The sequence below is a fragment of the Hemitrygon akajei genome, chromosome 31 (assembly GCF_048418815.1).
Source record: "Hemitrygon akajei chromosome 31, sHemAka1.3, whole genome shotgun sequence".
NCBI classification, from domain to species: domain Eukaryota; kingdom Metazoa; phylum Chordata; class Chondrichthyes; order Myliobatiformes; family Dasyatidae; genus Hemitrygon; species Hemitrygon akajei.
In genome coordinates this window covers 16,021,505-16,048,338 of record NC_133154.1, presented here as the reverse complement: position 1 = coordinate 16,048,338, position 26,834 = coordinate 16,021,505, and the positions used below count along the sequence as shown (strand labels likewise).

At 44.4% G+C, this 26,834-nt stretch overlaps 1 protein-coding gene across 10 annotated transcripts in view; it reads left to right on the top strand.

Moving 5' to 3' along the window:
- The window catches only part of LOC140719429 (myosin phosphatase Rho-interacting protein-like), a 290,247-nt gene that overhangs the window by 78,093 nt on the left and 185,320 nt on the right, over positions 1–26,834 (top strand). For 9 of the 10 annotated variants that reach the window (XM_073034091.1, XM_073034087.1, XM_073034090.1 and 6 more), the window contains exons 6-9: positions 4,804–4,939; positions 7,091–7,168; positions 15,390–15,470; positions 20,187–20,279. In XM_073034091.1, coding sequence (XP_072890192.1) covers positions 4,804–4,939; positions 7,091–7,168; positions 15,390–15,470; positions 20,187–20,279 — 388 coding nt within the window. The remainder of the gene's footprint in view (positions 1–4,803; positions 4,940–7,090; positions 7,169–15,389; positions 15,471–20,186; positions 20,280–26,834) is intronic. The other variant, XM_073034088.1, reaches the window with a different exon arrangement.

Sequence of the window (26,834 nt, the reverse complement as noted above, 5' to 3'; positions counted from 1 at the left end):
TGTATCATTCCCCTCTTCCCACCACCTTATTCTGGATTCTACCCCCTTCCTTTCCTGTGCTCATGAGGGCTCTTAGCCCAAAATGTCAACAGTTTATTCCTTTCCATGGATGTTACCTGACCTGAGTTCCTCCTGCATTTTTGTATGTGTTACTCAAAATCAATCTAGCCTTTCCCTACCACATAACCCTCAAATTTTCTATCATCTATATGCCCATCTAAGTCTCTAATGTATCTGCCTCTACAATCTCTGCTGGCAGTGTGTTCCACCTACCCAGCACTCTCTGTAAAAAAAAAACAACTTGCCTCTGACATTCCTGTGTAAAACAACTTGGCTCTGATATCCTGACACCCCCTTACCTTTGAAATGTCATATTCCTCCATAGATGCTGCCTGGCCTGCTGAGTTTCTCCAGAGTTCGTGTGTGTTGCTCTAGATTTCCAGCATCTGCAGAATCCCTCGTGTCTTAGCTTCCTCTCTCTACTTTTAGAGATTGTTCTTCCTTCTCACTCTTACCTGATGCCTTTCATTATAGTTCCCATATCATTTGCCATATCAAGTGACTCTTCTGTATAACCTGACAAAATTAACTTGAGACAGCTGTGAAAAAAAAAGGGAACCCGTTTGTTACCTGAGGACAGACTGTAAATAGTTGGCATAGACCTGATGGGCTGAATGGCCTGTTTCTGCGCTGGGTGGATCTGTAACTCTAATCCAGAACTGGACCCTGGACCCTTCCCTAAGAAAACAGAAAACACACAGTGGCTACTCAGCTGTATCTGTGAAGATAGATGAAGTACTAATGGTTCAGATTGCTGAGTTTTCATCAAGACCAGGAAAATGTAGAAGTTGCAGAGAAGTGGGCACAAAGAAATGTCTATGATAGGGTGGGGACCAAGAGAGACTGAATCAGTGAGGGGAGGGTGGTGTCTGTTGACGGTGGGCATCATTGCTCCATTGGGAGGAGACGTATGAATAAGGAGAAATAAAAACCTGGGCTGAAACTGTGAGCTACAGACCCCATCTGATTCAAACTCCATATCCAGCGTTCCAGCATCTAAACTGACTTACTTAATGCCACGTTATGCCACTGGCATTTTGGGCACCAATGATGTCCTCCATCTCTGATCGTCCTTGGCCAAAACCAATTTTGGTCAGGGCTTCCTTCATCATGTCAGTAACAAGACCTGAATGGAGACTCGGGAATACCGTCACACTCAGACGTAGAATGATTCTTCATTGCTGTTTCCATAACAGTTTTTACCAGTCTGGGTTGTTAGCCCTAAGCTGAACCCCCAAACCTGGAGGGCCGGTGGACCACATTTAGTCTTGCCTCTACCCCTTGACCTTTGGCATGGGTGACCCTACCAAAGCACAAGGCCCTGACTCCAGCCATCATGGCTCTCTGGGTCACTGAGACACGCAAGCCTCCAAACCCTACGACAAGGTTGTCTTAGCAGTCCAGCACCTGTAGTTCCCAGCTTATTAAATTCTTGTACCTTCTCAGCCAGTGGAAGAAGGAGAAGATGGTGAGACCCCGACTCTTCAGTTCAGTTCAGTTCAGTTTCAGTTTATTGTCATTTAGAAACCACAAATGCAATGCAGTTAAAAAATGAGACAAAGTTTCTCCAGAATGATATCACAAAAGCACACGACAAAACAGACTACACCAGAAAATCCACATAACGTTTGGTAATCCCCAATCCAGAGTCTGGAGAGGCTGCTGCATATTAATATCGCGCTACCATCTTAGCGCGTTCCCCGGAAAGGAGCTCCAAATCCACCAGACAAAACAAGACTTTCCAGACACACCAAGTCAGGAGACCAACTCTACCACCAAACAAACCAAAAACTAAAGCTACAAGACCTGCACAAAACCCAATAGTTACAACAGTGCAAACAATAGCATAATTGATTTAAAAAAAAACAGACCATGGGCACAGTAAAAAATACTCCAAAGATGTTAAAAGACTGTAAGTTGGAAAGAAACCACCACACAGTTTCCACAAGTCCTCGGGGTCCCGGTAGCACCAACGGTTGCCATGGAGAAGATGTGTGTTTGAGGCCAGAACAGGAAGGATCCACACCGGCGGCCACTTTGATGGGTGGGGGTGGAGGCGGGGGTTGGGGTGGGGGGGGTGGAAGGTGATGACCTCTGTTGCACTGGACTGTGCTAGTCTACAGAGGTGGGCCGATGGGTTTCAGCACATCCTTGAAACTTTTTCTCTCTCCGTCTGGCAATCTCCTCCCACTGGTGTTCAGTACAGAGTGTCTGCTGTAGAACGTGATAAACCAAATAGAGCATTCTTGTGATCCCAGGACAAATCCTTTCCTTCCAGTTTAAGTGTTTTCCTTTGATCGTGTTTAATCAATTAGATCAAAAATTTATCTCTATGAGCCTTAATTTGACCTTGTTGAAAACACATTGGAAATCCATGTAAACTCCTCTGAACACAAACTCCTGATACTTCCACAAGCTTAATTAATTGCTTTTGACTTGGTCTTCACTTACCCATTAACATCGGCCTTTATCAGTTTAATTTCCCAGAATACAGTTAGTCTGTAGCAGCATCCTCCCAGCAGAAGCTAAACTAATGGGCCTAGACTTCCCCTGAGATCGGCAGTGGATGTGCCAGCTGATAATCTCGTAACTGAGCCGCGCCTGTACAGCGGGCGGTGTGGTCTTCGGCACAGTGGGGCTCTGCCTCTCCGGCTTCAGTGTGGCCAGCTCGGGCTCCGGGTGAAGGTGGCCCTCGGCACAGTGGAACACTGACCCTCCGGCTTCAGTGTGGCCATGCAGGGGTCCGGGTGAAGTCCCAAGGGGCAGTGTGGGTGTTTACCAATCTCCAGATTCCAGGCTGGAAATCCACCGTCTGAACCCATGCCAGGCCCTGTTGAAATGGTGAGTAACTGGGAGAAGGGTTAGTGGAGCTTTCTACTTAGGCACTGAATCATATCGCATAGTGGCCCTTCAGCCCCCTGTTTCCGACCGCCATGTGTTCATCTATACAAATCCCAGTTGGCACGTGGCCTCTTTGCCTTAACAATTTTGGACCTTGCCCGGATACGGGCCCACCCCGGGTCTCAGCGTGGTTCCATTCCCGTAAGCTGTTTGTATGTGTGGGGATGTAAGCTGGCAAGGCTCTGTACTTTTTCCAATGTGTGGGAGCCTCCAACCACCACTCTACAGGAAGCAAATCCCCGCGAAGCTTCTACTCACAGCCTCGCATTCCTCCAGCATTTTGTGTGTTGCTCTGGATTTCATGCATCTGCAGAATCTCTTGTGAGTTTCCTACTCAAGGGGGACATAGTTTTAAGGTGCTTGGAAGTAGATCCAGAGGAGATGTCAGGGGTTTTTTACTCAGAGAGCGGTGAGTGCGTGGAATGGGCTGCAGGCAGGGATGGTGGCGGCAGAATCGATAGGGTCTTTGAAGAGACTCCTGGATGGCTACACACTTAGAAGAATAGAGGGCTGTGGGTAAAGCCTAGGTAGTTCTAAGGTAGGGACATGTTCGGCACAACTTTGTGGGCCCAAGGGCCTGTATTGTGCTGTATGTTTTCTATATTTCTATGTCCTGATGAGGGGCAAAACTTCAACAATGACTATAACTCTAGGTTGTGAAAAACTTAGCTTTGCATGCCATCCATACGGATCATTTCAGACATAAGTACATTGAGTTAGTACGAGGGAAAACAATAACAGAACGTTACAGTTACAGAGAAAGTGCAGTGCAGGTAGTTAAAGGCTCAGAATTTAGATCTCAAAGAGTACAATCATTGAAGAAGGGAGCTGTGTGCAAAGAGTCACCGCGCTCTGGCTTCGTGTTGGGGTGTTTCAGAGGACCTAGGAATATTGACGAGCATGTGTGGGGAACGAAATGACGTTTGATGGGCAGGGCAGGTTATACTTACTGATTTATTGAACTACAGCGTGGAATAGGTCTGTTGTTGCGTGAATGGAGTCACCGGAGAAAAGTACTGGTAGATATGAAGCAGCTTCCTTATTTGACAACACAAGGCATCATGCAGAGATGCTTTTCGAAAAGTCTGGCTGGCCGAACGTGGGGCCTGGTATTTTATGTGCTGAACATCAATGGACAATTCCATATTTACAATGTTCTCTTTGAAACCAAACACAAACTTCACGCCACCCGGTTTGCACCCACACCACCGACATCAAAATTAATTTTAATCAGTTTTATCTGGCCTGTGAAACACAGATTTTAGGAAGCTATTGTTCATTTAGATTAAATCTACAATTTACATTCAGATTTGAAGATTGGTGGCTGAGGAGTCAGTTGCTAAATGTGAATGTGCCGAACCCAAAAATCACTCTTAACAAGGATTTAACCCTTCTGGTCCTTCGAGCCAGCACTCGGATTTAACCCTAGCTTAATCATGGGACAATTAACCAGTTAAATGACCAGTTAACCTACCAGTTGGTACATCTTTGGGCTGTATGTGGTCACGGGGAGAACGTACAAACTCCTTACAGGCAGCAGCGGGAATTGAACCTGGGTCACCTGCACTGTAAAGCATTGTGCTAACCACTATGCTACCGAGCCACCCTATTGGTGAAGGGTTGGTTTCAATACTCCGTGAGCCTGTAAAGGAAAGGAGCACGGGAGGAGGGCTAGCAGAGGAGGTAGGATGAGCTGAATGGCCTCGCTGTCAGTTATCTGAATGAGTTATCTGTCTGAGAGAATCTGTTTGAGTTATCTGATGTCAGTGATAACCCAATGGAGGATTTGTTGCCCAGTTAAACCCACTCTGAGTGAGGTCACTTCAACATGTCTTGCAACAGGCCAGTTACTGAGGCATATCGTGCCTTCATCCCTACCAACGTGGGTAGAACACAAAGAGAACCTACAATATCCCATCGCCTCGAGGAAGAATCAAGCATGAGTAAGGTCTATCCCAGGAAATTTCAACAGAAAGAGGTTAGTCACTGTTCCTGTTTTTTCCTGTTTCAGTGATTATCTCCTTGATATTTTCTTAACAGCTGAGATGACAGACAATTCCTGACGTTGGTTAAGTTAAAAATCAATCTCCAAAAGCTATGGGTTTTGACTGCAAAGATGGTGCATAAAAAATATTAGGGGAAAGAAAAGAACTCCCAAAGGTATTCTATAAATACTTAAATGGAAAAGGGATTAAAAAAGGAAAGAGTAGTGTCTTTTGGAGGCAAACTATTAGCCTGAGTATTGATATTGGTTTATTATTGTCACCTTTACTGAGATGCGGTGAAATTCCTTTGCAACACACAAAATATGACCGCAAGATATAGAAGTAGAATTAGGCCATTTGACCCATTGAGTCTACTCCGCCATTTCATCATGGCTGATCTATTTTCCTCTCAAGCCCAATTGCGTGCCTTCTCCCCGTATCCTTTCATGTCCTGACTAGTTCAAGAACCTATCAAACTTTGCTTCAAATATACCCAGTGACTTGGCCTCCACAGCTGCCTGTGGCAATGAATTCCACGGATTCACCACTCTCTGGCTAAAGAAATTCTTCCTCATCTCCATTCTAAAAGGATGCCCCACTGTTCTGAGGTTTTGTATGCTGGTGGAACTCAGCAGGTCAGGCAACATCTATGGAAGGGAATAAACAGTCGACGTTTTGGGCCGAGACCCTGTATCAGGACTTCACTACTGTAAATGTTGCCTGACCTGCTGAATTCCTCCAGCATTTTGTGTGTTGCTCTGGATTTCATGCATCTGCAGAATCTCTTGTGGTTATGCAGGAGTCCTTTGTCTGGGTACCATCCAGACTTATCACTCCATCCAAATGTACATTTATAAAACATCAGTGTTATAGTTACAGGGAAAGTGCAGTGCAGGTAGACAAATAAAGTGCAGGGATCTCAATGAGATAGATCAGGAGATCAAGACTTCCACCTTTTAGTCTGTACAGTGGGATAGAAGCTGTCCTTGAGCCTGATGGTATGTGCTCTTGGGCTTTTACATCTTCTGGCCAGTGGGAGAGGGAAGAAGAGGGAATGGCCAGGGTGGGAGAATTTCTTGACTATGTTGGCAGTGGAAAGTGTGGACAGAGTGACTGAAAAGGAGGCCGGTTTGCGTGACGGACTGGGCTGTGTTCACAGCTGTCTGCAATTTCTTGCGGTTTCAGGCAGAGCAGTTGTCCCAAGTGGAGGATAGGTCTGACTCTCCACGAATACTTCCCATCTGTTTGCACAAATTAAGAACATGATGAAGGCTTTACCATTAAGGAATAAGCACTGGAATTGACTGACATGGAGAGGGAGGATAATGAAACAGTGAATTAGTCGGGCAGCGTTAAAGTCAATAAATCACCAGTGCTGGGACAGGGAGGAAAAGATGTCCAACTAATTCACTATTTCATAATCCTCTGTCTATGCCAGTCAATTCCAGTGCTTATTCCTTAATGGCAATGCCTTTGTCATCTGGCACAAATACTGCCCAACACTCCTTGGTGCCAGACGTGGTGCTGAAGGATAACAACCTGCCCCTCCACCTATCTGTATGTTAAAATGTTAAGTTAAACTTTATGAAATTGCTCCCAGTTCCCACCAGCAACTTGGACACACAGAGGTCGTGTCAGTTGGCCAGAGTGAAGTAGTTAAGGTCTGAGGGGGTTCCTTTGACGCAGGGGGTTCATTTTAATCTAGGAGAGCAGTCTCTTGTGGGTGGGGGATGGTGGCCATGGTGACGAGGCCCAAGAATTCTCTGTGGGACTTCCCTGTGTGAGGATAATACATTTTTTGGAAGTTGAGAGGGCACCTTCTGGCCAGCCGGCTCCTGGGTCAGAGAGTGCGGGGTTCCCTGCGACCAGATGCTATTTTATTGTTCACTAATAGTTTTGCCCACTTTTTTTGGAGATTTATTTGGGGTCTAATTGTCAGACATAAATATTTTAATAGATTCTTGGTAAGAAGCAAGGATTAAATTCTTCAGATTCAAATAATTAAAATCAGGGCTGGCATCTGTGGGAGTTCCAACCACAATGTGGGCAGATGATTGAGAGAATTCCCAGGGAAATTAATATTGGGATAGTTTGAGGAAAAATAATGAAGGAAAAAACACTTAATGGATAATATTCCCTCTTAGACCGACCGGGAATTCTGTCAGCGGACTTTCTCCAGAAGCAAAACGCGAGATGCTCCCGCAGACACTAAGTACGACGTGGTAAGTGTGCAGAATGTTAATGTATTGCAGTAAATGGATTAGGCGTCCTTCAGGGCATTTACTACTGTTTGGGCAAGGAACCAGTTTGAGACTGGTTTCAGCGGGCAGTGTCAATGGAGCAATGGCTTTGATTTTATCACCTCAGGGGAGTTACTAATCAGAATCTGATAGTGACTCAAATGAGGAGGCGTCCAAAAAGCCTTGTCAACAACAGAAGGTTTTAAGGAGGTTTAGGAAGAGATTTAAGGCTGATGGTGCACAAGGAGTGCCCGGAGAAAGTGAATGATGTTAAGCAGGTTTGGATAGCAGAGGCTGAAGGTAGTTTCAAGGGATGGGGGTATATATTTTGCTCCAAGTATACGCCATTGAGACTAGAAGACGTCGGAGCAGAATTAGACTATTCGGCCCATTGAGGCTGCTCCGCCACTCCATCATGGCTGTTTATTTTCCCTCTTAATCCCATTCTCCTGCCTTCTCCCTGTAGCCTTAGACACCCTTAATAATCAAAAATCTATCAGCTTCCCCTTTAAATATTCCCATTGATTTAGTCTCCACAGCCATCTATGGCAATGAATTCCACAGACTCACCACACTCTGGCTAAAGAACTTCTTCCTCATCTCTGTTTATCCTTCATCCTTCTATTCTGAAGCTGTGTCCTCTGGTTCTAGTCTCCCCCTCTGTAGGAAACATATTCACCACATCCACTCTACCAGTGTCCTCTGGTTGTAGACTCCCCTACTATAGGAAACATCTTCTCTACATCCACTCTATCTAGGCCTTTCAATAGTTGATAGATTTCAATGAGATACCCCCCTCCCGTACTTCTAAACTCCAGAGACATAGGCCCAAAGCTATCAAATGCTGTTCGTACATTAACCTTTCCATTCCTGGGTTCGTTCTTGGTTTCCTGATCTGAGACGGCAGACACCACGTTTGAACAGAAGGAAGAATAGGATGAGGTCACACAGCCCCTTAACCCTTCTCCGCCATTCGATAAGATCACCTCTGTGATTTGATTGCTAGGCAGTTGCAATCTTCTCCCACCTCATCCTCAGCTTTCCATGCGGATAACATCGGACACCTCCAGATTAGGCTTGGGTTTGGCTCTCACCGGACCATTCTGCCCAAGACGTTGAGGTCTGCGTGTGAAGATTGGGTTTGGCCACCGTCCTGACACTCATGCCCATTGGTGTCATCGGTAAACTTGCAGGCTGTTTCCTAAAATCAAAATCAGGTTTATTACCAGTGATATGTCATTCAATGTGTAGCTTTGTAGCAGCAGTCCAGAGTAAGAGATAAAAAGGATGGAGCTCCCAGGACTGGACACCATCTACTCCAGCAGACTCAGGAGGAAAGCAATCAGCATAACCAGAGACACCACACACCCCTGCCACTCCCTGTTTGACCCGCTGCCGTCCAGCAAAAGGTTCAGGACACTAAAAGCCAGAACAAATAGACTGAGGAACAGCTTCTACCCCAGAGCCGTGGCCTCCATCACACCACTCCCACAGAACAATGACTGAAACTGTGAGCACACACAAGGACTCAAATACTCGCACTAACGGCACTTTGTGCATTACTGTGACATTCTGGTGCTGCTGCAACTTATTTTCTGCTACTTATCTATTTAATACTGTTTTTCTATTACTGTCTTGTTTTTATCTACTGCTTTGTTTGATTGCCTGAGAGGAAGCCAAACAGAGTTTCATTGTACCTATGTATAATGACAATAAAGATCATTCAATATTCAAAACTGACTGAGTCACAAATAAATAAAAAGTCCAGAAGAGGAACAGTGAGGTAGTGTTTACAGGTTCACGGACTGTTCAGAAATCCGATGGCATAGGGGAAGAATCTGTTCCTAAAATGTTGAATGTGGGTTTTCAGACTTCCATGCTTCCGCCCTGGTAATAGCAATGAGAAGAGGGCATGTCCTGGGTGGTGGAGGTCCTTAATGATGGAGGCCACCTTCCTGAGGCACTGCCTTTGGAAGATTTCCTTGACGTTGGGGAGGGTTGTGCCCGTGATGGAGCTGGCTGAGTCGTTGACCCTCTTGCGATCCTGTGCATTGGAGCTTCCGTTCCAGGTGGGGAGGCGGCCAATCAGAAAGCTCACCGCCACCAATAGGTAGAAGTTTGCTAGACTTGGTGACAAACCAAACCTCCTCAAGCTGAGCTGCTGGCTTGGCTTCTTTGCGATTGCATCAGTATGTCGGGCACAGGACAGATCCTCTGAGATGTCGACGCCCGGGGGCCTGAAGCTGCAGGCAACCTACATTTGGATTGTCGTTTCAAAGGGAAGTGAACAAACAGACCAACGCTGATCCAAATCTGCTCCAGGCATTTTGAACAGTGCTCAGTGCAACTTGTATTCAAGAGCTTAATTCTTGCAATTAGAGGTGAAATCAGAATCAGGTTTAATATCACCAGCATATGTTGTGAAATTTATTAACTATGCAGCAGCAGTACAATTCAATGCTTGATAAATATAAAGGAAAAAAACTATAGAGAAAAAATAGAGAGAAAAAATTATTTACTGTAAATATATATGTATATTAAATAGTTAAGTTAAAATAAGTGGTGCAAAACAGAAATAATTTTTAAAAAAGTGACACACACAAAATGCTGGAGGAACTTAGGAACTTCTGTGTGTGTTGCTTGGATTTCCAGCATTTGCAGATTTTCTTGTTTGTGAAATAAAAAGGTAGTGAGGTAGTGTTCATGGGTTCAATGTCCATTCAGAAATCAGATGACAGAGGGGAAGAAGCTATTCCTGAATCATTGAGAGTGTGCATTCAGGCTTTTGTACCTCCTTCCTGATGGGAACAATGAGAAGAGGGCATGTCCCGGATGGTGGGGGGCCTCAATGATGGACGCCGCCTTTCTGAGGTACTGCTCCTTGAAGGTGTCTTGGATACTACAGAGGCCAGTGCCCATGATGGAGCTGACTGATTTTACAACTTATTGCAACTTACTTCGATCCTTTGTGGTAGCCACCCCTCCCATACTAGACCGGATGGTGATGCAGCCAGTTAGAATGCTCCCCACTGTAGATGGCAAACCAAATCTCCTCAAGCTCTTACATCTTAGAGTACTGAGCAAGGCACGGTGAGGGGAAGCTTCCTTCAAGGAGGGCACTGTAAAGTCCAGTAGGGCAGGATATACATCGAAGATGAGTGCAGGCAGTTAGATAGCAGTGGCTATGAACTGCAGCTGTATATCTTCAGCCCCAAACCTCTGCATCTTTAATGTATATCCAAAATGAAGGCAGCTGATCTCTAGAATCAGCAACCTTTTGGGGTGCGAATTCCAATTTTCCTGTACAATCTGCAAAGTGATTCAGTCCCAGATGTCAAAGGGCTTGTCCTGGATTTACCACATTTTGGAAGTTAATTCCTCCAACAAGTCCCTCTTTCGTTACGAGCTCTTAAGTATGCCTTGCTTCTCCGGTAGACCATGTTTCAGTCCAGTCTATCCTCAGATTAACCCTTTCAGCCCTGGTGTCATCCTGCTTTCTACCCTTGGGATACGAGGTATAGTGTGGAGAGCCAACGGAAGACCTCAGAGGCTTTGCACTGCTAGAAGAGTGCTTTATTGCTTTAAACTTCGAAGCCCATGAACCTGAAGTTTAATTGGCCTCTCTCCCTCCCATCTGCTTGTGTCAACCTGCAACTGAGTCATAAACATTAAAAACTGAGAATTAACATTTCGTGATCTCCCTTTTAAAGTAGTTCATAATCAATTTACTGATCTTGGGATTACAGCCACAAGGAAGTTTAAAGATCTCTTTCGTGAAAATTTTGCCAATCTTTCATATACTATTAAACAGAGTCTGTTACAATGGTCACCTCTTTCTATGTCTTTGGTAGGTCGTATTAATGTTGTTAAAATGTATGTTCTCCCTAAACTTTTATATTTATTTCAATCAATCCCAATTTTTATTCCTAAATCTTTTTTTGATTCCTTAGACTCTATTATTTTGTCATATCTGTGGAAGAATAAGCGCTCTAGAATTAATAAAGGTTGTCTCCAAAAATCTAAAAAGGAGGGTGGCATGGCTTTACCTAACTTTCGTTTATATTATTGGGCAGCCAATATACGTTGTGCTACCTTTTGATCTTTTTTTCATGGCCAACCCGAGTGCCCTAATTGGGTGGCAATGGAGTTGAGCTCCACTAAAGAATTATCTATCTCTGCACTTCTTGGCTCTGTACTCCCTAGTAGTTTGTCCAGATTAATAGTTAATCCTCTTGTTAGATACACTCTGCGTATATGGGCTCAGTTTAGGAAATTTTATGGTTTCCATGGTTTTTCCTTTCCTAGCCCTATCTTACATAATCACCTTTTTTTACCTACTACGTATGACTCAGCATTCCATGATTGGTATAGGAAGGGCATTAGACATTTTGAAGATCTTTTTATTGATAATCGCTTTGCTTCTTTTCAACAGCTCTCTGCTAAGTTCAATCTGCCCAATGTTCATTTTTTCAGATATCTCCAAATTAGACATTTTATTACTCCTTTAATTCCTAACTTCCCTGAAATGCCTGAGAAAAATGTTATGGACCTATTTCTTTCTATTAATCCACTAGGTAAAGGTTTAATATCATTTATTCGTGATAAATTAGCAGCCTTACGACGTGCCCCTGTGGATAAAATTAAAATGGCATGGGAGCATGATTTAAATACCTCCTTATCTGATGAGGCTTGGGACTCGATTCTCAAATCGGTTAATTCAACCTCTCTTTGTGTTCGCCATTGCCTTTTACAGCTTAAGATTGTTCATAGAGCCCATGTGTCTAAATCTAAATTATCTCGATTTTACCCTAACATCAGTCCGCTTTGTGATAAATGCAAAAGGGGCGTGGCCTCTCTCATTCATATGTACTGGCTTTGTCCTAGCTTGGAGAAATTTTGGAAAGATGTCTTCATAGCGTTATCGCGTATTCTGAATCACCACCTAGAACTTAACCCTTTAATTGCTTTGTTCGGTTTCTGGGGTGAGACAGATTTACGTCTGAGTTCGACTAAGTGTCGAATATTATCTTTTGCCTCTCTCCTGGCTAGACGTTTAATCCTCCTTAGATGGAGAGATGTTGCCCCGCCCACCCATGCTCAATGGCTTAACGATATTATGGCCTGCTTAGACCTTGAAAAAATTTATTATTCAGTTCTTAATTCGGATTTAAAGTTCCATAAGGTCTGGGGACCTTTTATTGAGTACTTTCATAACCTTCCTCTTGACTAGGGTTTTTTTTCGGTCCCTTGCTTTCAGCTCCTTTTTTTTTGTTGGTAGTAGGCATTAATATCTTCCGTTGCTAAGTGTATTTACAGTTTTGGGGGTTTGATTGTCCTGATTTATATTCTCTATATTGTGTTGTGGTTGGTCTGGAGTTTTTTTTGTTGCGGGGCTTGGGGAGGATACTAATTTTACATGTCTTCAATTTGGGTGCTTTCTCAATTATCTTTCTTTGTATCATATTATTATTGTATGTTTATTTTTGCACTGTATTAATGTTCATTTTGATCTGGGTTTTTTTTATCTGTAGCTATGTAGAAAATGTATTAAAAAACTAATTTAAAAAAAACTGAAGCATCTCTACATGATCCCTAGAGACAGACTAGAGAAAATCTGCAGATGCTGGAACACACACAAACTGCTGGAGGAACTCAGCAGACCAGGCAGCATCTACAGAAAAAAGCAAACAGTCGACATTAGATTCCTGGAGAAATTATTAAAACCTACCCCCCACCCCTGTGCCTGTTTCCTGATACCAGCCATCTCATAATTCCACTTCTAATTCCGTGTGATTCAAAGACTCACTTGTAGTTATTATTATATCCTCAAGTTGTCTATATGCGACCTTGCATACGGTTCTATCCACCACATTAAGGCAACCGACAGATCTGAACTAATCTGGTTTAATCCTTCCTGCTTGCATTAGGAGCAACATTTTGCAGTCTGACAAAGGAATGAAGAAATGTGGGATATAGAGGATAGGAAAGAAAGATGGGGTGAATCAGTGTTGCTCGGATTTCCAGCATCTGCAGGTTCTCTCTTATTTGTGAATGAGTCCTTCACAGCTACTTAAAACAAAATGGAAATTGCTGTAAGTGCTGAAATGGCCAGTTGGCATCCGTGGAGACTTGTTGTAAGAGGACGATCAGAATTAAAGAATTCTGTTTCACTCTGCACGCGCTGCTGTCCAATCGACTGAGTGTAACCAGAGTTTTCTCTTGCATCTCAGAATTCTGGAGTCTGCAGTATTTTGCTTTTGTGGAAGCTGATGAAGATATTGAAGCATCAGAGGGGGGTAGGGAAAGGGTAAAGAGTTCAATGGGCCTAAACCAAGTCCCGGTTTTAACTGGTTCAGAATTGATTCTGCTGGTTAGATTGCGTGATCTCGGCTTGCTGAGGGAATCGGGCCTGATGCCAGCGGCCGGAATTGGGGACAGCAGAAGCGGTGTGCGAGGAAGCGGAAGCGAGGCGAGCGGGCAGGAGTCCGTGCCAGGAAAAAAGCAAGCCCCAGCCGGCCAGCTCTCCCGTCCATCCTACGCTCCAGTGGACATTAAATCGGACTACACCTGTGGCAACGAAATACTCGGCGGGAGTACAGAAACGGACGGAATCCCGGATGCCGCCATTCGGCTGTTTATTTATCTAACAGTTTCTCCCCCAAGCTATCAGACTGCCAACCTACTGCCCTCTGCTGTGCCTATTGTCTTGTTTATTATTTATTGTAATGCTTGCACTGTTCTGTGTACTTTATGCAGTCCTGGGTAGGTCTGTAGTCTAGTGTAGTTTTTGTGTCGGTTTACGTAGTTCAGTGTAGTTTTTGTATTGTTCATGTAGCACCATGGTCCTGAAAAACGTTGACTCGTTTTTACCGTGTACTGTACCAGCAGTTATGGTCGAAATGACAATAAAAAGTGACGACTTGATTTTATTACCAGTTCCTAAAGAGCAATAGTTTAGTGATGAGAAGATCCCACTCAGTATGAATGCTATTCCCTCTGCAGCTGGATCCTCGTCTTCCTAACCGGAAGACCACAATTTGTGCGGATCAGAAATAACTTCTCCACCTCACTGGCAATCAACACTGACGCACCTCAGGGATGTTTGCTTAGCTCTACTCTCTCTACACCCGTGGCTGCGTGGCCAGAAACAGCTCAAACACCATCTTTAAATTAGCTGATGATACAACCATTGTTGGCAAAACCTCAGATGGTGGTGAAAAGGCGTACAGGAGTGAGACAAACCAGCAAGTTGAGTGCTGTCGCAGTAGCAACCTTGCTCTCAACATCAGTAAGACCAACGAGCTGATTGTGGACTTCAGAAAGGGTAAGATGAGGGAAGACACACCAGTACTCATAAAGGGATCGGACGTGGAGTGAACGAGCAACTACAAGTTCCTGGGTGTCAATATCTCTCAGAATTCTACCTGGACCTAACATATCGATGCAGTTACAAAGAAGGTACAACAGTGGCCATATTTCATTAGGAGTTCGAGGAGATTTGGAATGGCACCAAAAACACTTGCAAATTTCTGCAGATGTACTGTGGAGAGTATTCAAACTGGCTGCATCTCCGTCTGGTTGGGTGGGTGGGGGGTGGTGATACTGCACAGGATCAAAGTAAGTTGCAGAACATTGTGAACTCAGTCAGCTCCATCATGGGCACTAGCCTCTGTATCCAGGACATCTTCAAGGAGCGGTGCCTCAAAAAGGCGGCGTCCATCATTAAGGACCCTCACCATCCAAGGCATGCCTGCTTCTCATTGTTAACATCAGGAAGAAGGTACAGAAGCCTGAAGGCGCACACTCAACGATTAACGATTCAGGAACAGCTTCTCCCCATCTGCCATCAGATTTCTGAATGGGCATTGAACCCACGAACACTACCTCATTACTTTTTTTATTTCTGTTTTGCACTACTTATTTAACTTATGTTTTATGTAGTTACTGTAATTCAGTTTATTATTATGTATTGCATTGAACTGCTGCCGCCAAGTTAACAAATTTCACGACGTATGCCAGTGATACTAAACCTGATTCTGATTCTGTTTTCTTTGACGCAGTTAATTAGCTAAAGCAGCGGGGGGAGCCAGGTACTGTGTGCAGGAGACAATTGAAAAGGGTTGTAATATGGCTTGTGTGCCTTTAAATAGGTATACTGATTGTTACTTGCAGTATGTTCTTAAGGATGCATCATTTTTTACAGCCTGACAGAGGTGTCTCAAAACAGGCCTCCTCATTCTCAATGAAAACCAACCACCGATATCTAACACAACAGCGTGATAAGGTAATTAGTGTTGGTAATTATCGTTTATTTGCTGTTACACCTGGCATTGCTCTGGTCTTCATACTGGCAAACATGATGTTTCCATGCAATTATGTTCTATAAAACTTCATATAAGTGAAATAAAATCTAACTTAAATATATAATTATTCCTTGAATAATATATTTAGTGGATTCAAAATTTGTAGTTTAACTAAAGTTCCCTATAAAAAGGAAGATATACTAAAAAGGAAATATGCATACAAAATTCCCTTTAAGTGGGTACGTATCTAAACACAATGCCTAAATGTATTCAATTGTAATGTTGAAATATTCCATTGCCTCATATACCAGGTTGCTATTCATCCATTTCAGCCTAGTGTTTAACACGATCTTCCCTTGGAGGCTGGAGGGTAAACTGTCCTTGTTGGGACTCCACACCGCTCTCTGTAACTCCTTTGCAGTAAGACTGTAATCAGTCAGAGTTCAAGTCAAGTCAAGCCACTTTTATTGTCATTTCGACCATAACTGCTGGTACAGTACACAGTAAAAATGAGACAATGTTTTTCAGGACCATGGTGTTACATGACACAGTACAAAAACTAGACTGAACTACGTAAAAACAACCACAGAGAAAGCTGCACTAGACTACAGACCTACACAGGACTGTGTAAAATGCACAAACATCAGTTGGCAGCAACATCTCAAGCTCCATCACGCTGAACACTGCTGCCCTGGGGCTGTGTGTTCAGCTCACTCCCATTCATGCTGCTGACTCACGACTGCACTGCCAGACCCACCTCAAACTGCATCATCAAGTTCGCTGATGATACAACAGTGGCCGGCCTCATCGGCAACAACGATGAGTCGGCAGAGGGGCTTGTCGTGGTGTGAGAACAACAACCTGAGTTTCAATGTGGACAAGACAAAAGAGATGATCGTGAAGTCCAGGAATTCACGGGCCGACTATTCTCCATTGCACATCAATGGCTCTGCTTTGGTGAGAGTGAGGAGCACAAAGTTCCTTGGTGTGCACATAACAGACCCTGGAACCACAACACCTCCTCACTAGATAGGAAGGCACCACATCATCTGCACTTTCTGAGGAGACTGAGGTGTACAAGTCTCCCCACTCCTATTCTAACATCTTTCCACAGGAGCACCGTTGAGAGTGTCCAGTCGTGCTGGATCATTGTGTGGTACGGAAGCTGCGAAGCATTGGACCTCAAGACCCTACAGAGGGTAGTAAAACCCGCCAAGAGGATCACTGGGGTTTCTCTCCCAACTGTTTGTGACATTTCCCAGGAGCGTAGGGCCCAAAGCATTGTTGAAGATCTCTAACAGCCACAATCTCTTTGACCCATTATCGTCAGGGAGGTGGTACAGGATTACCCGACTGAGTAACGTCTTCCTCCCTCAGGCTGTGAGACTAATGAATACCCTGTGACCACCAAGATCTCATCGCTAGGATACCGAACACGAGGAAATCTTCAGATGCTGGAAATTCAAACAACACTCACAAAGTGCTGGTGCAACGCATCAGGCCAGGCAGCATCTATAGGAAGAAGCACTGTTGACGTTTCGGGCCGAGACAGTGCTTCTTCCTATAGATGCTGCCTGGCCTGCTGCGTTCCACCAGCATTTTGTGTGTGTTGCTAGGATACCGAGCTATTTACTGTTTATTGTACTGTTCACTGTTTACCGTTTACCTCTGCTGCACACTATGTGCGCTTTGAATTATATTTTATTATTAAATCGTTTGTGGTAATATTGTTAATGTGCTGTGTGTGTGATACATATTTTGTGGATACACTGTGGCCCAGAGGGACACTGTTTCATTTGGTTGTATATATGTACAGTCAGGTGACAATAAACTTGAACTTGAAAACATCAGACATTTTATTTTTGAATCTGATTATTTTTATGTCTGACTCTGGAGCAACCAACTTAGAGTTGACCATGGGAAAAGCATTCCTTTCCAGATAAAGGTCACTGCTTTCACTGGTCATCCTTGGGCCACTGACGCTCATGACAAAACTAAGCTGGACAGGAAACTGAGCCGATTGTGTTGGAGGGGTCAATCAGGCGGGATAATTGGTATCTAAGACATTTTCCCGAACATTATAACTGATCATTATTGTAGACTCAGTTGTACGTGGTACCCATTTTTGAAAACTTTTCCGAAAATTTAAATTTTTAGGTGCGCTGTTTGTCATTAAAGATGCAAGAGTTTTAGGAGGAGCTAAAAGAAGTGGTATTTGAACCTACCCATTACTAAGGCACAAACCAGAATTTTCCTTTCCACTTTAAAGCAAACAGTAAGTGCAAGAAGTGGGCATTGATCCAATCAAAATTATTGGCTCAGAGAAATAGACAACATTTGGGTTATGAACAAAAGCTGATAGCTTCCAAATGTGATTTTTTTTTGCTGCAACTTTTTTTCTGCTAACACTTGTTAGGAATGTACACTTCCTTCCACACTTTGATCCTCTCCTAGTGCGGCCTTGGTAATACACTGCCTCTTCCACTGGAACCTTCCTCTTTCTCAGGGGAATTCTGTAGCTCAGTAAAACTTCTTAAAAATTGAGGCAATGTCATAAAAACTGTACAAATACAACGTACCTCTCAGCACCAAGGTTAAACATGTACCTGTTTTTAAAAAAAAAATTAAATTTTAGGTGATTTATTTTAATAAACAGAAATGCAAATTAATTTAGATGGTTGAAGATAAGAGGATCGGCCAGAATTTTTACTTATTAATTTCAATGGAAAAATTCAGGAGTTTTGAGACCATAACCTCTAAACCTGGATTCCCAATCAGGCGACAATAGACCCCTTGGTTAATAGTAGGGGTCCGTGGCTTAATTAAGGTTGGGAACGCCTGTACTAAAGTATATTGAACTGCGGCACTCCTCACATATCTTTAGGGTAAACCTTGTGTCCTAGATTCACAAGAAAAAAGATAATCCATTTTCAGTTGGGGAAAATTAAAATATAGTTTCTTTTAATCGATGGAAAAATGCCAGTGATGGATTTAGAAAAACTAAGAGTGTGGTACGCATCCTTGTTCAAAACTTAACTTAGATGCAAAATTTCAGATCTCAAGTTGTTTCCTTACCGAGCAGGTCACACAAATAGTCTACTTTGTTAAATATATTTAGTTGATGGGCATTCTCACTTGTTCTCTGTGCTCCTGCCACTGTAATTCTGAATCTTTTCAAAGCACCAGTCATTAACGTGCCTGTGTTGGGCAACGATCAGTTGTTGGCCCAGACAGAGACTGTTGATGATCCGGGGTTGCCGCAGCTGAATTTGACTCCTTCCTCTCCGGACATCACATTGATGCAAAGGATGGGGCCACCTGACCCATGATGTCTGTGCTAGCTCTTTAAAGAGTTACAGTAATTCTTCCCTACATTCCCTGTATGACTGCAGTCTCCATTCCTTTTCGTAGTCATCCAGTTTTGAATCTGCCTCCTCCACTCACTGTATCCCCATCGCAAAATTGAACTTGGCCGATCCAGTGTAACTGTTAAACCTCCTTCCACTGGACGTCTTCCCTCAAATTTGTGCCTTCTGCTAATGGAACTAGTTCTCCTGATAGCATTGGAAACTCTTGGCAGTTTTAAGCAGCTCTGAATTTTTCCCTTAACCCTCTCTGACTTCAGGAAAACAATCCTTCTTCCTCTGTAGAACGTAAATCCTTCAATCCTGTTGCAACTCTAATAAGCCACCTACGCTGTGCTCCCCACAGTGTGGTGCCCAGGTGTGGCCACAATACTTCTGCTGGTTTCTACAGGTTCAGCAAGCCCCATGCCAGTTTATAAAGCTGAGGTATCTGTAGATATCTTTTAAAACCATCCAACCAAGACATTTTGCCAATTTTATCAACTTCTAGGTTATTGTGTCCCTGGACTCTCTTAAATTTGTAGTGTTTAGTTGAGTCGATGTGCTTATTAAGTAGCTGAATCGAAACTCTAGATGATTCTGCCAGCCCTTTCTCTAATCCAGGTGAATTACAGTAACTCCATCATAATGGCTGAGTCCTTGCATCACTGGTACACCCAGTGGCGTTCTTTACCGGACTGAGTCCCATTCTAAAGATATGCTTATCATATATACATTGTCACATCAAAACATACAGCGAAATGCATCGATTGCATCAATGGCCAAGGGCGTGCTGGGGGCAGCCCGCAAGTGGTGCCATGCTTCCAACTGCGTGCTCACAACTCACTCGCCCTAACCCGTATGACTTTGGAATGTGGGAGGGCAACGGAGCACCCGGAGGAAACCCACACGGTCACAGGTCGCATTTCAGTGTCTCGAGCACATAATTCAGGCTGCAATTTCTGTAGTGTTGAAAGGGTAGTTCAACATTGGAATTGCTGTCTAAGCTTTCAGGTTGGATGTAAAAGATCGCACAGCATTATTTCAAAAGGAAGCAATTGCCCCTGGTATCCTGGTTAATATCTATCTTTAGCCAATACCATTAAAACAGTAGCTCACTGCAATGTGCGAGACCTTACTATGGGCTCCTGTCTATATTGACGGAACATCAATAACGAATCATTGACAACAACAAAGTTTGAGGCTGTGAAAGTTATGATTCATTTATAATTCAAAGAAATTCTCTTTGCCCTTTTTTTGTTCCCCCTGTGCATCATTCCAGTTGACTGAATAGATTGCATATTTTTTGAAAACCTCATGCTGTTTTTTTTTTTCAAATTCTTCTGCTCTTAGGTGGATACGAAGGTTTACTCCCAAAAAGACGAACCGACCATCTGCACTAAATGCTCCCGCGTTGCTTTGGAAGCTAACAAGGTTTGTTTGCCGGTGAGAAACATGAGGAAGGAGAGAGAGACCAGTGAGGACTTGGTACAGATGCATTAACTGGTGTGGGATTGGGACTGTTGATATTCCAGAATTTAACAGTTAAAATAGAATAGAATAGAACTTTATTGTTGCTGCTCAACACAATGAGATTGTGATTTACAATGCAGAAAGTCTTAATATATATTTACATGCAACAAGTGACTTTGATTGTCCATAACACTCAAAGGTCATTGGCAAGCTGGGGTGAGGCCCAAGATTCCTGTATCTCCTGCCCGACAGTAGTAGTGAGACTAGAGGGTTACTGATCAAATGCAGGCGTTCGGCGCTGAACACCTGGTCATTTTTCATTCTCATCCTGGACCATTTTAATCTTGCTCGACTCTTTAATTGGCACGGAATAATGCAGCTGACCACAGGCTTGTCTTCTGCCATTAGGCCTCAACACAGCGCCTACCCCCAACAATAGCTGGCCCGGCCGCCATACCTGTATTCTCAATAGTTCGGTTCACCTAATCTCCCAGGAGATCGCAAATGTCTGCCTAGTCAGTTTTAAAGTAGGTAGGGAGGGAGGAGGCTCACAGTGGGTGCTTATACCCACAACGGCTCAGTACTTCAAACAGACCATCTCTGGATTAATTTATGTTCCACTAATGAGAAAGCCACAAAGGTAAAGTTGGGGTAAGTTGAAATTTGTGGCTTAGAAGGTAATCGGCCACTGTAAATGCCCCTATGTGAGGGTGAGTGGTAGTATCTTGCAGGGGTGTTGACGATGTGGGGAGGATACACTGTGGTTGACATAAATGGATGGTGGATGATAAGCAAAGACTCAGCGAAGGACCTGTTTTTATATGCAATGACGCAGTCAAACTGTCACGCCGCGTGAATTGTCATCACATCACTTCCCCTTCCTTAACGAGAGTAAAATTGTAGCCTTACTCTGGGTAGGTTCTCATTATAGTCCTGTACATAGTAGGAAGACTTGTTCATGATCCTTTCAATAAAAGCCAACTTTCTATTTCCCTCAGTGCCTCAACTTCCTCAGGAGGGTAAAGAAATTTGCCATGTCCTCTTTGACCCTGACTAATTTATATCGATGCACCGTAGAAAGCATCCTATCTGGATGCATCTCATCTTTGTAATGTAACTGCTGTGCCCGTGATAGCAGGAAACCGCCAAGTGTAGTGGGCACCCCTCAGCACGTCACAGGAACCAGCCTCCCTTCTGTGGACTCTGTCGCAGACCTCACCCACCCTGCACATTCTCTCAACTCCCCCCCCCCCCCCCCCCAGTGGGTAGGAGATACAAAAGCCTGAAAGCACCTACCACGGGGCTCAAGGACAACTTCTATCTCATTGTTATAGTAGTAGTCTCTTGAAGTCCGAGGAAGACGGATGTGTTGCGCAGTCAACGTCTGTGGGCACGCATATGACTTCTGAGTCCGAAGCGCAGATACGGTTGCAGATGGGGCAAGGAGCACCACCTGTTGGGGCAGGAGCGGTCGACTTCCTGTGTCTTTCTTGACTCGCCTTGAGGCGCTGCATGTGCCAGTTGGCTTGGAAGTTGTTTGCTGCCTTGGAGCATAGATTGCGCCACTTGGACCAATAAGCAGCAGTGTTTTCGAGATCGCGGGGCTGGAGTTTGGCCCACTTAAGGTTTGACTTGAGGTTGTCCTTGTACCTCTTCCTTGGGCGACCTTGGGCACAGTTGCCCTGCTCCAGTTCTCCGTAGAACAACTGACGCAGCATTCTGGACTCATCCATGCGGATCACATGGCCGGTCCATCTGAGCTGAGCCTTCAAAACCTTGGCTTCAATGCTTGTGGAACTGGCTCGGTCCAGGACTGTCAGGCTGGAGATACGATCTCATTGTTATAGGGCTACTAAATGGTGCCTTTTAGTATGATAATATGGGTCTCACAATCTGCCTCACTACGGTCTTGTATCTTGTTGTCTGCCTGCACTGTTCTTTCTCTAACACTTTATTCTGCTTTCTGTTATTATTTTGCCTCGTACTACCTCAGTGCACTGTTGAAATGAAATGATTCATGCGGCACGGTAGCATAGCGGTTAGCACAACTCTTTACGGTACAGGTGATCTGGGTTCAATCCCCACCGCTGCCTGTAAGGAGATTGTAGGCTGCTTCGGTTTCCTCCCTGTACCGGTTGGTGGGTTAATTGTCCCGTGATGAGGCTAGGATTAAACCATGCGTTGCTGGGCAATGTGGCTCGAAGGCCTGGAAGGGCCTACTCTCCACTGTATTTCAATAAATAAATAAATAAGAAACACAGCTTTCACTGCACTTTGGTACATGTGACAAAAATAATCTAATTTACAATGATTGGTAACATCCTGTGTTTCTTGCACAGGCTCACCCAGATCGCTGATAGTCTCATGCCATCTTATTATCATTCTACTTGTCTGCTCTTCCCTTCAAAATCCATAATTTCCACTTTCAAACAAGAGAAAATTTGCAGATGCTGGAAATCCAAGCAAGACGCGCGCGCACACACACACACACACACACACACACACACACACACACACACACACACACACACACACACACACACACACACACACACACACACACACACACACACACACACACACACACACACACACACACACACACACACACACACTCACTCACTCACTCACTCACTCACTCACTCTTCACGGAACTCAGCAGGCCAGGCAGCATCTATGGAAAGAAGGAAGGGCCAAGATCCATCATCAGAACATCTAATGTTCTCAGACCCTTCATCTAATCTCCTACTTCTCCGCATTTCTGCCATTTTGCCTGCTCACTTAACCTGCCTCTGTCCCTCTGAATCTCCTCTCAACCTACTTTCCTTCCATGGGGTGCCACAGCAGCATAGTAGTTAGCATGAAGATGTTACAGCTCAGGACATTCGGGCACCGTTCTGTAAAGCATCTCTGTACGTCCTCCCCATGGAATGCCTGGGTTTTCTCCAGGTCCTCCAGTTTCCACCCACGGTCCAAAGACATACCTGTTAGATTAATTGGCCGTTGTAAGCTGTCCCGCAATCTGGTTAGGGTTAATCACGATTGTCGGGAGTTGCTGGGGCAGCGTGGTTGGTAGGGCCAGAAGAGCCTCCTCCATTGTGCAGACGGACAGACAAATAAATCAGTCAAATTTGACTACACTCAATTAGATTTCTCCGCTGCATCCAGATATCCCACAGAAAGCATTCTGCCTGAATGTGTAACGTCTTGGTATGGCAGTTGTTCCGTCCATAACTGCAAGATACCACAGAAGGTTGTGGACGCAGCTAAGCACAGCACAGAAAGTAACCTCCCCTCTATGGTTTATACTTCCTTTTACCTTGGTAAAACAAGTCAACATAATAAAAGATTCCCCCCACCCCGGACATTCTCTCTTCTCCCCTCTCTCATTGGGCTGAAGATACAAAAGCCTAAAAGCTCGTACCACCAGGCTCAAGGACAGCTTCTACCCCACTGTTACCAGACTCTTGCACAGATCTCCTATATGGTAAGATGAACTCACTCTATCCCTGCTCAGCCAACGGTCTTTCTCCCTGGATCATGAGCGCAAATCCCTGAGAGTCTGAACCCAATATATTTTTTAAATTGCTACCCACCGGCTTAATAGCACAGCCAAGCCTTTGGAGGAAACACAATTTGCGTTTCCTCCTGTTTAATTTTTAGTAAGAAATCAAGTGGAAAGGTCAAATGCCAGGGTGTACAGAGGTCAGAGGGTATAGGGTGAAAGTTGAACCAGTATCGGGTTACTTAGGGAGGGGAGTGAAATTGTTGATGGAGAGTTAAGGAGTTCAGCAGTGGTGAGGGCTGGAGGACAGCACTGTAACCGTGGCACCGGTTCCTTTATTTAAATAAACATTACTTGTCTTCAACTCCAACTCGAGATGTCTCCAAACACCCTTTCAAAAATGGAAAAAGTCTGTGACTTAAGGTAGGGGCTGGCAGCTCTAAACCAGGGGTGAGGTGTATGGGGAAATGACCAACGTGAGTTGAGAAGTCTTACAAGTGTTGATAGCCGTAACACAGGGGGTAAAATAGAACTGGGTTATTAGACGAGTCTGTGTTTCACTTCCTTCCCAAAGGCTTCGACTCCATTCCAGCTGACAGTTCAACCTTGTTAAATGTTCCCAGTACCTTCCCAAGCTTAGATAACACAAGATGTACCTTATAAGAATAGGTTGAGTGAACTTGGCCTTTTCTCCTTGGAGAGACAAAGGATGAGAGGTGACCTGATAGAGGTGTATAAGATGATGAGGGGCATTGATCTTGTGGATAGTCAGAGGCTTTTTCCCAGGGCTGAAATGGCTACCACGAGGGGGCATAGTTTTAAGGTGCTTTGAAATAGGTACCAAGGGGATGTCAGGGGTAAGTTTTTCACACAGAGAGTGGTGGGTGCGTGGAATGCACTGCCGATGGCAGTGGTGGAGGCGGATACAATAGCGTCTTTTAAGAGACTCTTAGACAGGTACATGGAGCTTAGAAAAGTAGAGGGCTATGCGCTAGGGAAAATCTAGGCAGTCCCTAGAGTAGGTTACATGGTCAGCACAACATTGTGGGCCGAAGAGCCTGTAATGTGCTGTAAATTTCTATGTTCTAAAATGGGAAAAATGGATTTTAAATGGTTCAATTTAATATCAGAGAATGTATACAGTATACAATCTGAAATTCTTACTCTTCACAGACATCCCGAAAACAAGAAACCCCCGAAGAATAAATGAGAACCCCAAAGCCCCCCTCCCCCTCCCACAGACAAACAGCAGCAGAAGCATCAACCCTCTCCCTCCACCTCCCCCCACCACTTGCACCAGCAGAAGCGCCCCCTCCACCACGCAAGCAATAGCAAAAGCCCCCAAAAGACCTCGATGTAGAGTCCCTCGAAAACGGTAATCCATAACCCTACGCTTCGGTATCTCGGACAGGCTCTCTCTCTCTCCCTCTCCAGAGAGATCGCTGCTGCAGTGACGAGAGTGGAGGCCAGCAGCTCGCTGTCCTAAGGTTACGTGTGTAGTTTGCAATCTCACAGCAGTCCACAGTGCTTTTGAGGCAATGATACCCATTCAGAACAGCCCATTTGGGTTCAGCAAGATCCTACAGATGCAGTGTCCCATTTTGGTGGCTTTGGGGAGGTGGAATATTGATCCCCGAAACAGAGGATCAATGGAGAGAGTCAGAATCAGGAAGTGCTGTGAAATTTGTTGTTTTGTGACTGCAGTACACAAGACAAAAATTACTACTGTATATGTTACAATAAATAAATATGTAGCAAGATATTGTCCATAGACCATTCAGAAATCAGACAGCAGGGGGAAAGATGATGTTCCTAAATCACTGAGTGTGGGTCTTCAGGCTCCTATATCAATGGTGCTAATGAGAAAAGATGATGAAGATCCTTATTGATGGATGCCATCTTCTTGAGAATCGTCTTTTGAAGATGTCCTCGTTGGTGGAGAGGATTGTGCTCATGATGGAACTGGCTGATTCTACACCTCCCTGCAGCCTCTTGCGATCCTGTGCTTCCAAAGTCCCATACCGGTTGGTGACGTATCCAGTCAGACTGCTCTCCATCTGTGAAAGTTTCCAGAGCCTTTGATGACATAACAAATCTCACGTAGAGACATCATTTCCATCAGCACTGACAGTGGAGTGTTAGGTTAGGTTATGTCCTGAGGTTCCCTGAAAGTGGTTTAAAGCTACAGTCAAGCTCAGAAGCTGGTTGCATTTCTCATCTCTGTAAGAGTAGGTTTACCATTCACATACATGTTGAATCATCTGTACTCAGCAATGAATCCAACAGTGGTCCGTATGATGTTGCCTCATCTATCAAGCTCCTCAAAGGCTAATGGGCACCTCAGCTGCATAACACAAAATCAGGCCATTTGGCCCATCAGATCCAAGCCAGCACCAGGCAGATCCATCCCATCAGTCCTATGACCCCCTCCTGCATCTTATTCTCACTCACAGGCGAGGATAAATTCCGCTTTCACTCATTAGTTGCCCTTTTTTTCCTTTGCCATCTGGTTACACTCTGGGTAATTTATAGTAGTGAATTAACCAGCCACCAACCAGTCTTCAGGACATTGGAGGAAGCTAGAGCCCCAGGGAGAACTCAACCACTCCGCAACAGCCCCAGATCTGGGTACACCACGGAAGGAGCTATGTCCGATAGATTCCCAAATGTTTATTGATGCAAGCAAGGTTGTCTTAATCCCATATATGACTGGGATATTTATAATATTCCACATACAGAGGTTTATGAACTCCTTCCCACTATAGATTTGCTTGTCTGAACCCTTAAGTCTCTCCCCTTGTTCAGCAAAGGTTGCTGGCAACAACTCACAGATGCATAGTTCTACTAATGTAGAAAATGTTCCAGGACACTTTGTGGAAGCGGAGTCAGGCAGAAGTCAACACCAAGCCTCTGAAGATGTTAAGGGTCGATGGTAAGCTTGGCACAGAGTTGCGTCTCTTGGAAGGCTGTTAAAGGAGAAGATGCTGAGGGTAAGAGGTTGAGGGAGGGAATTCCAGATCTGG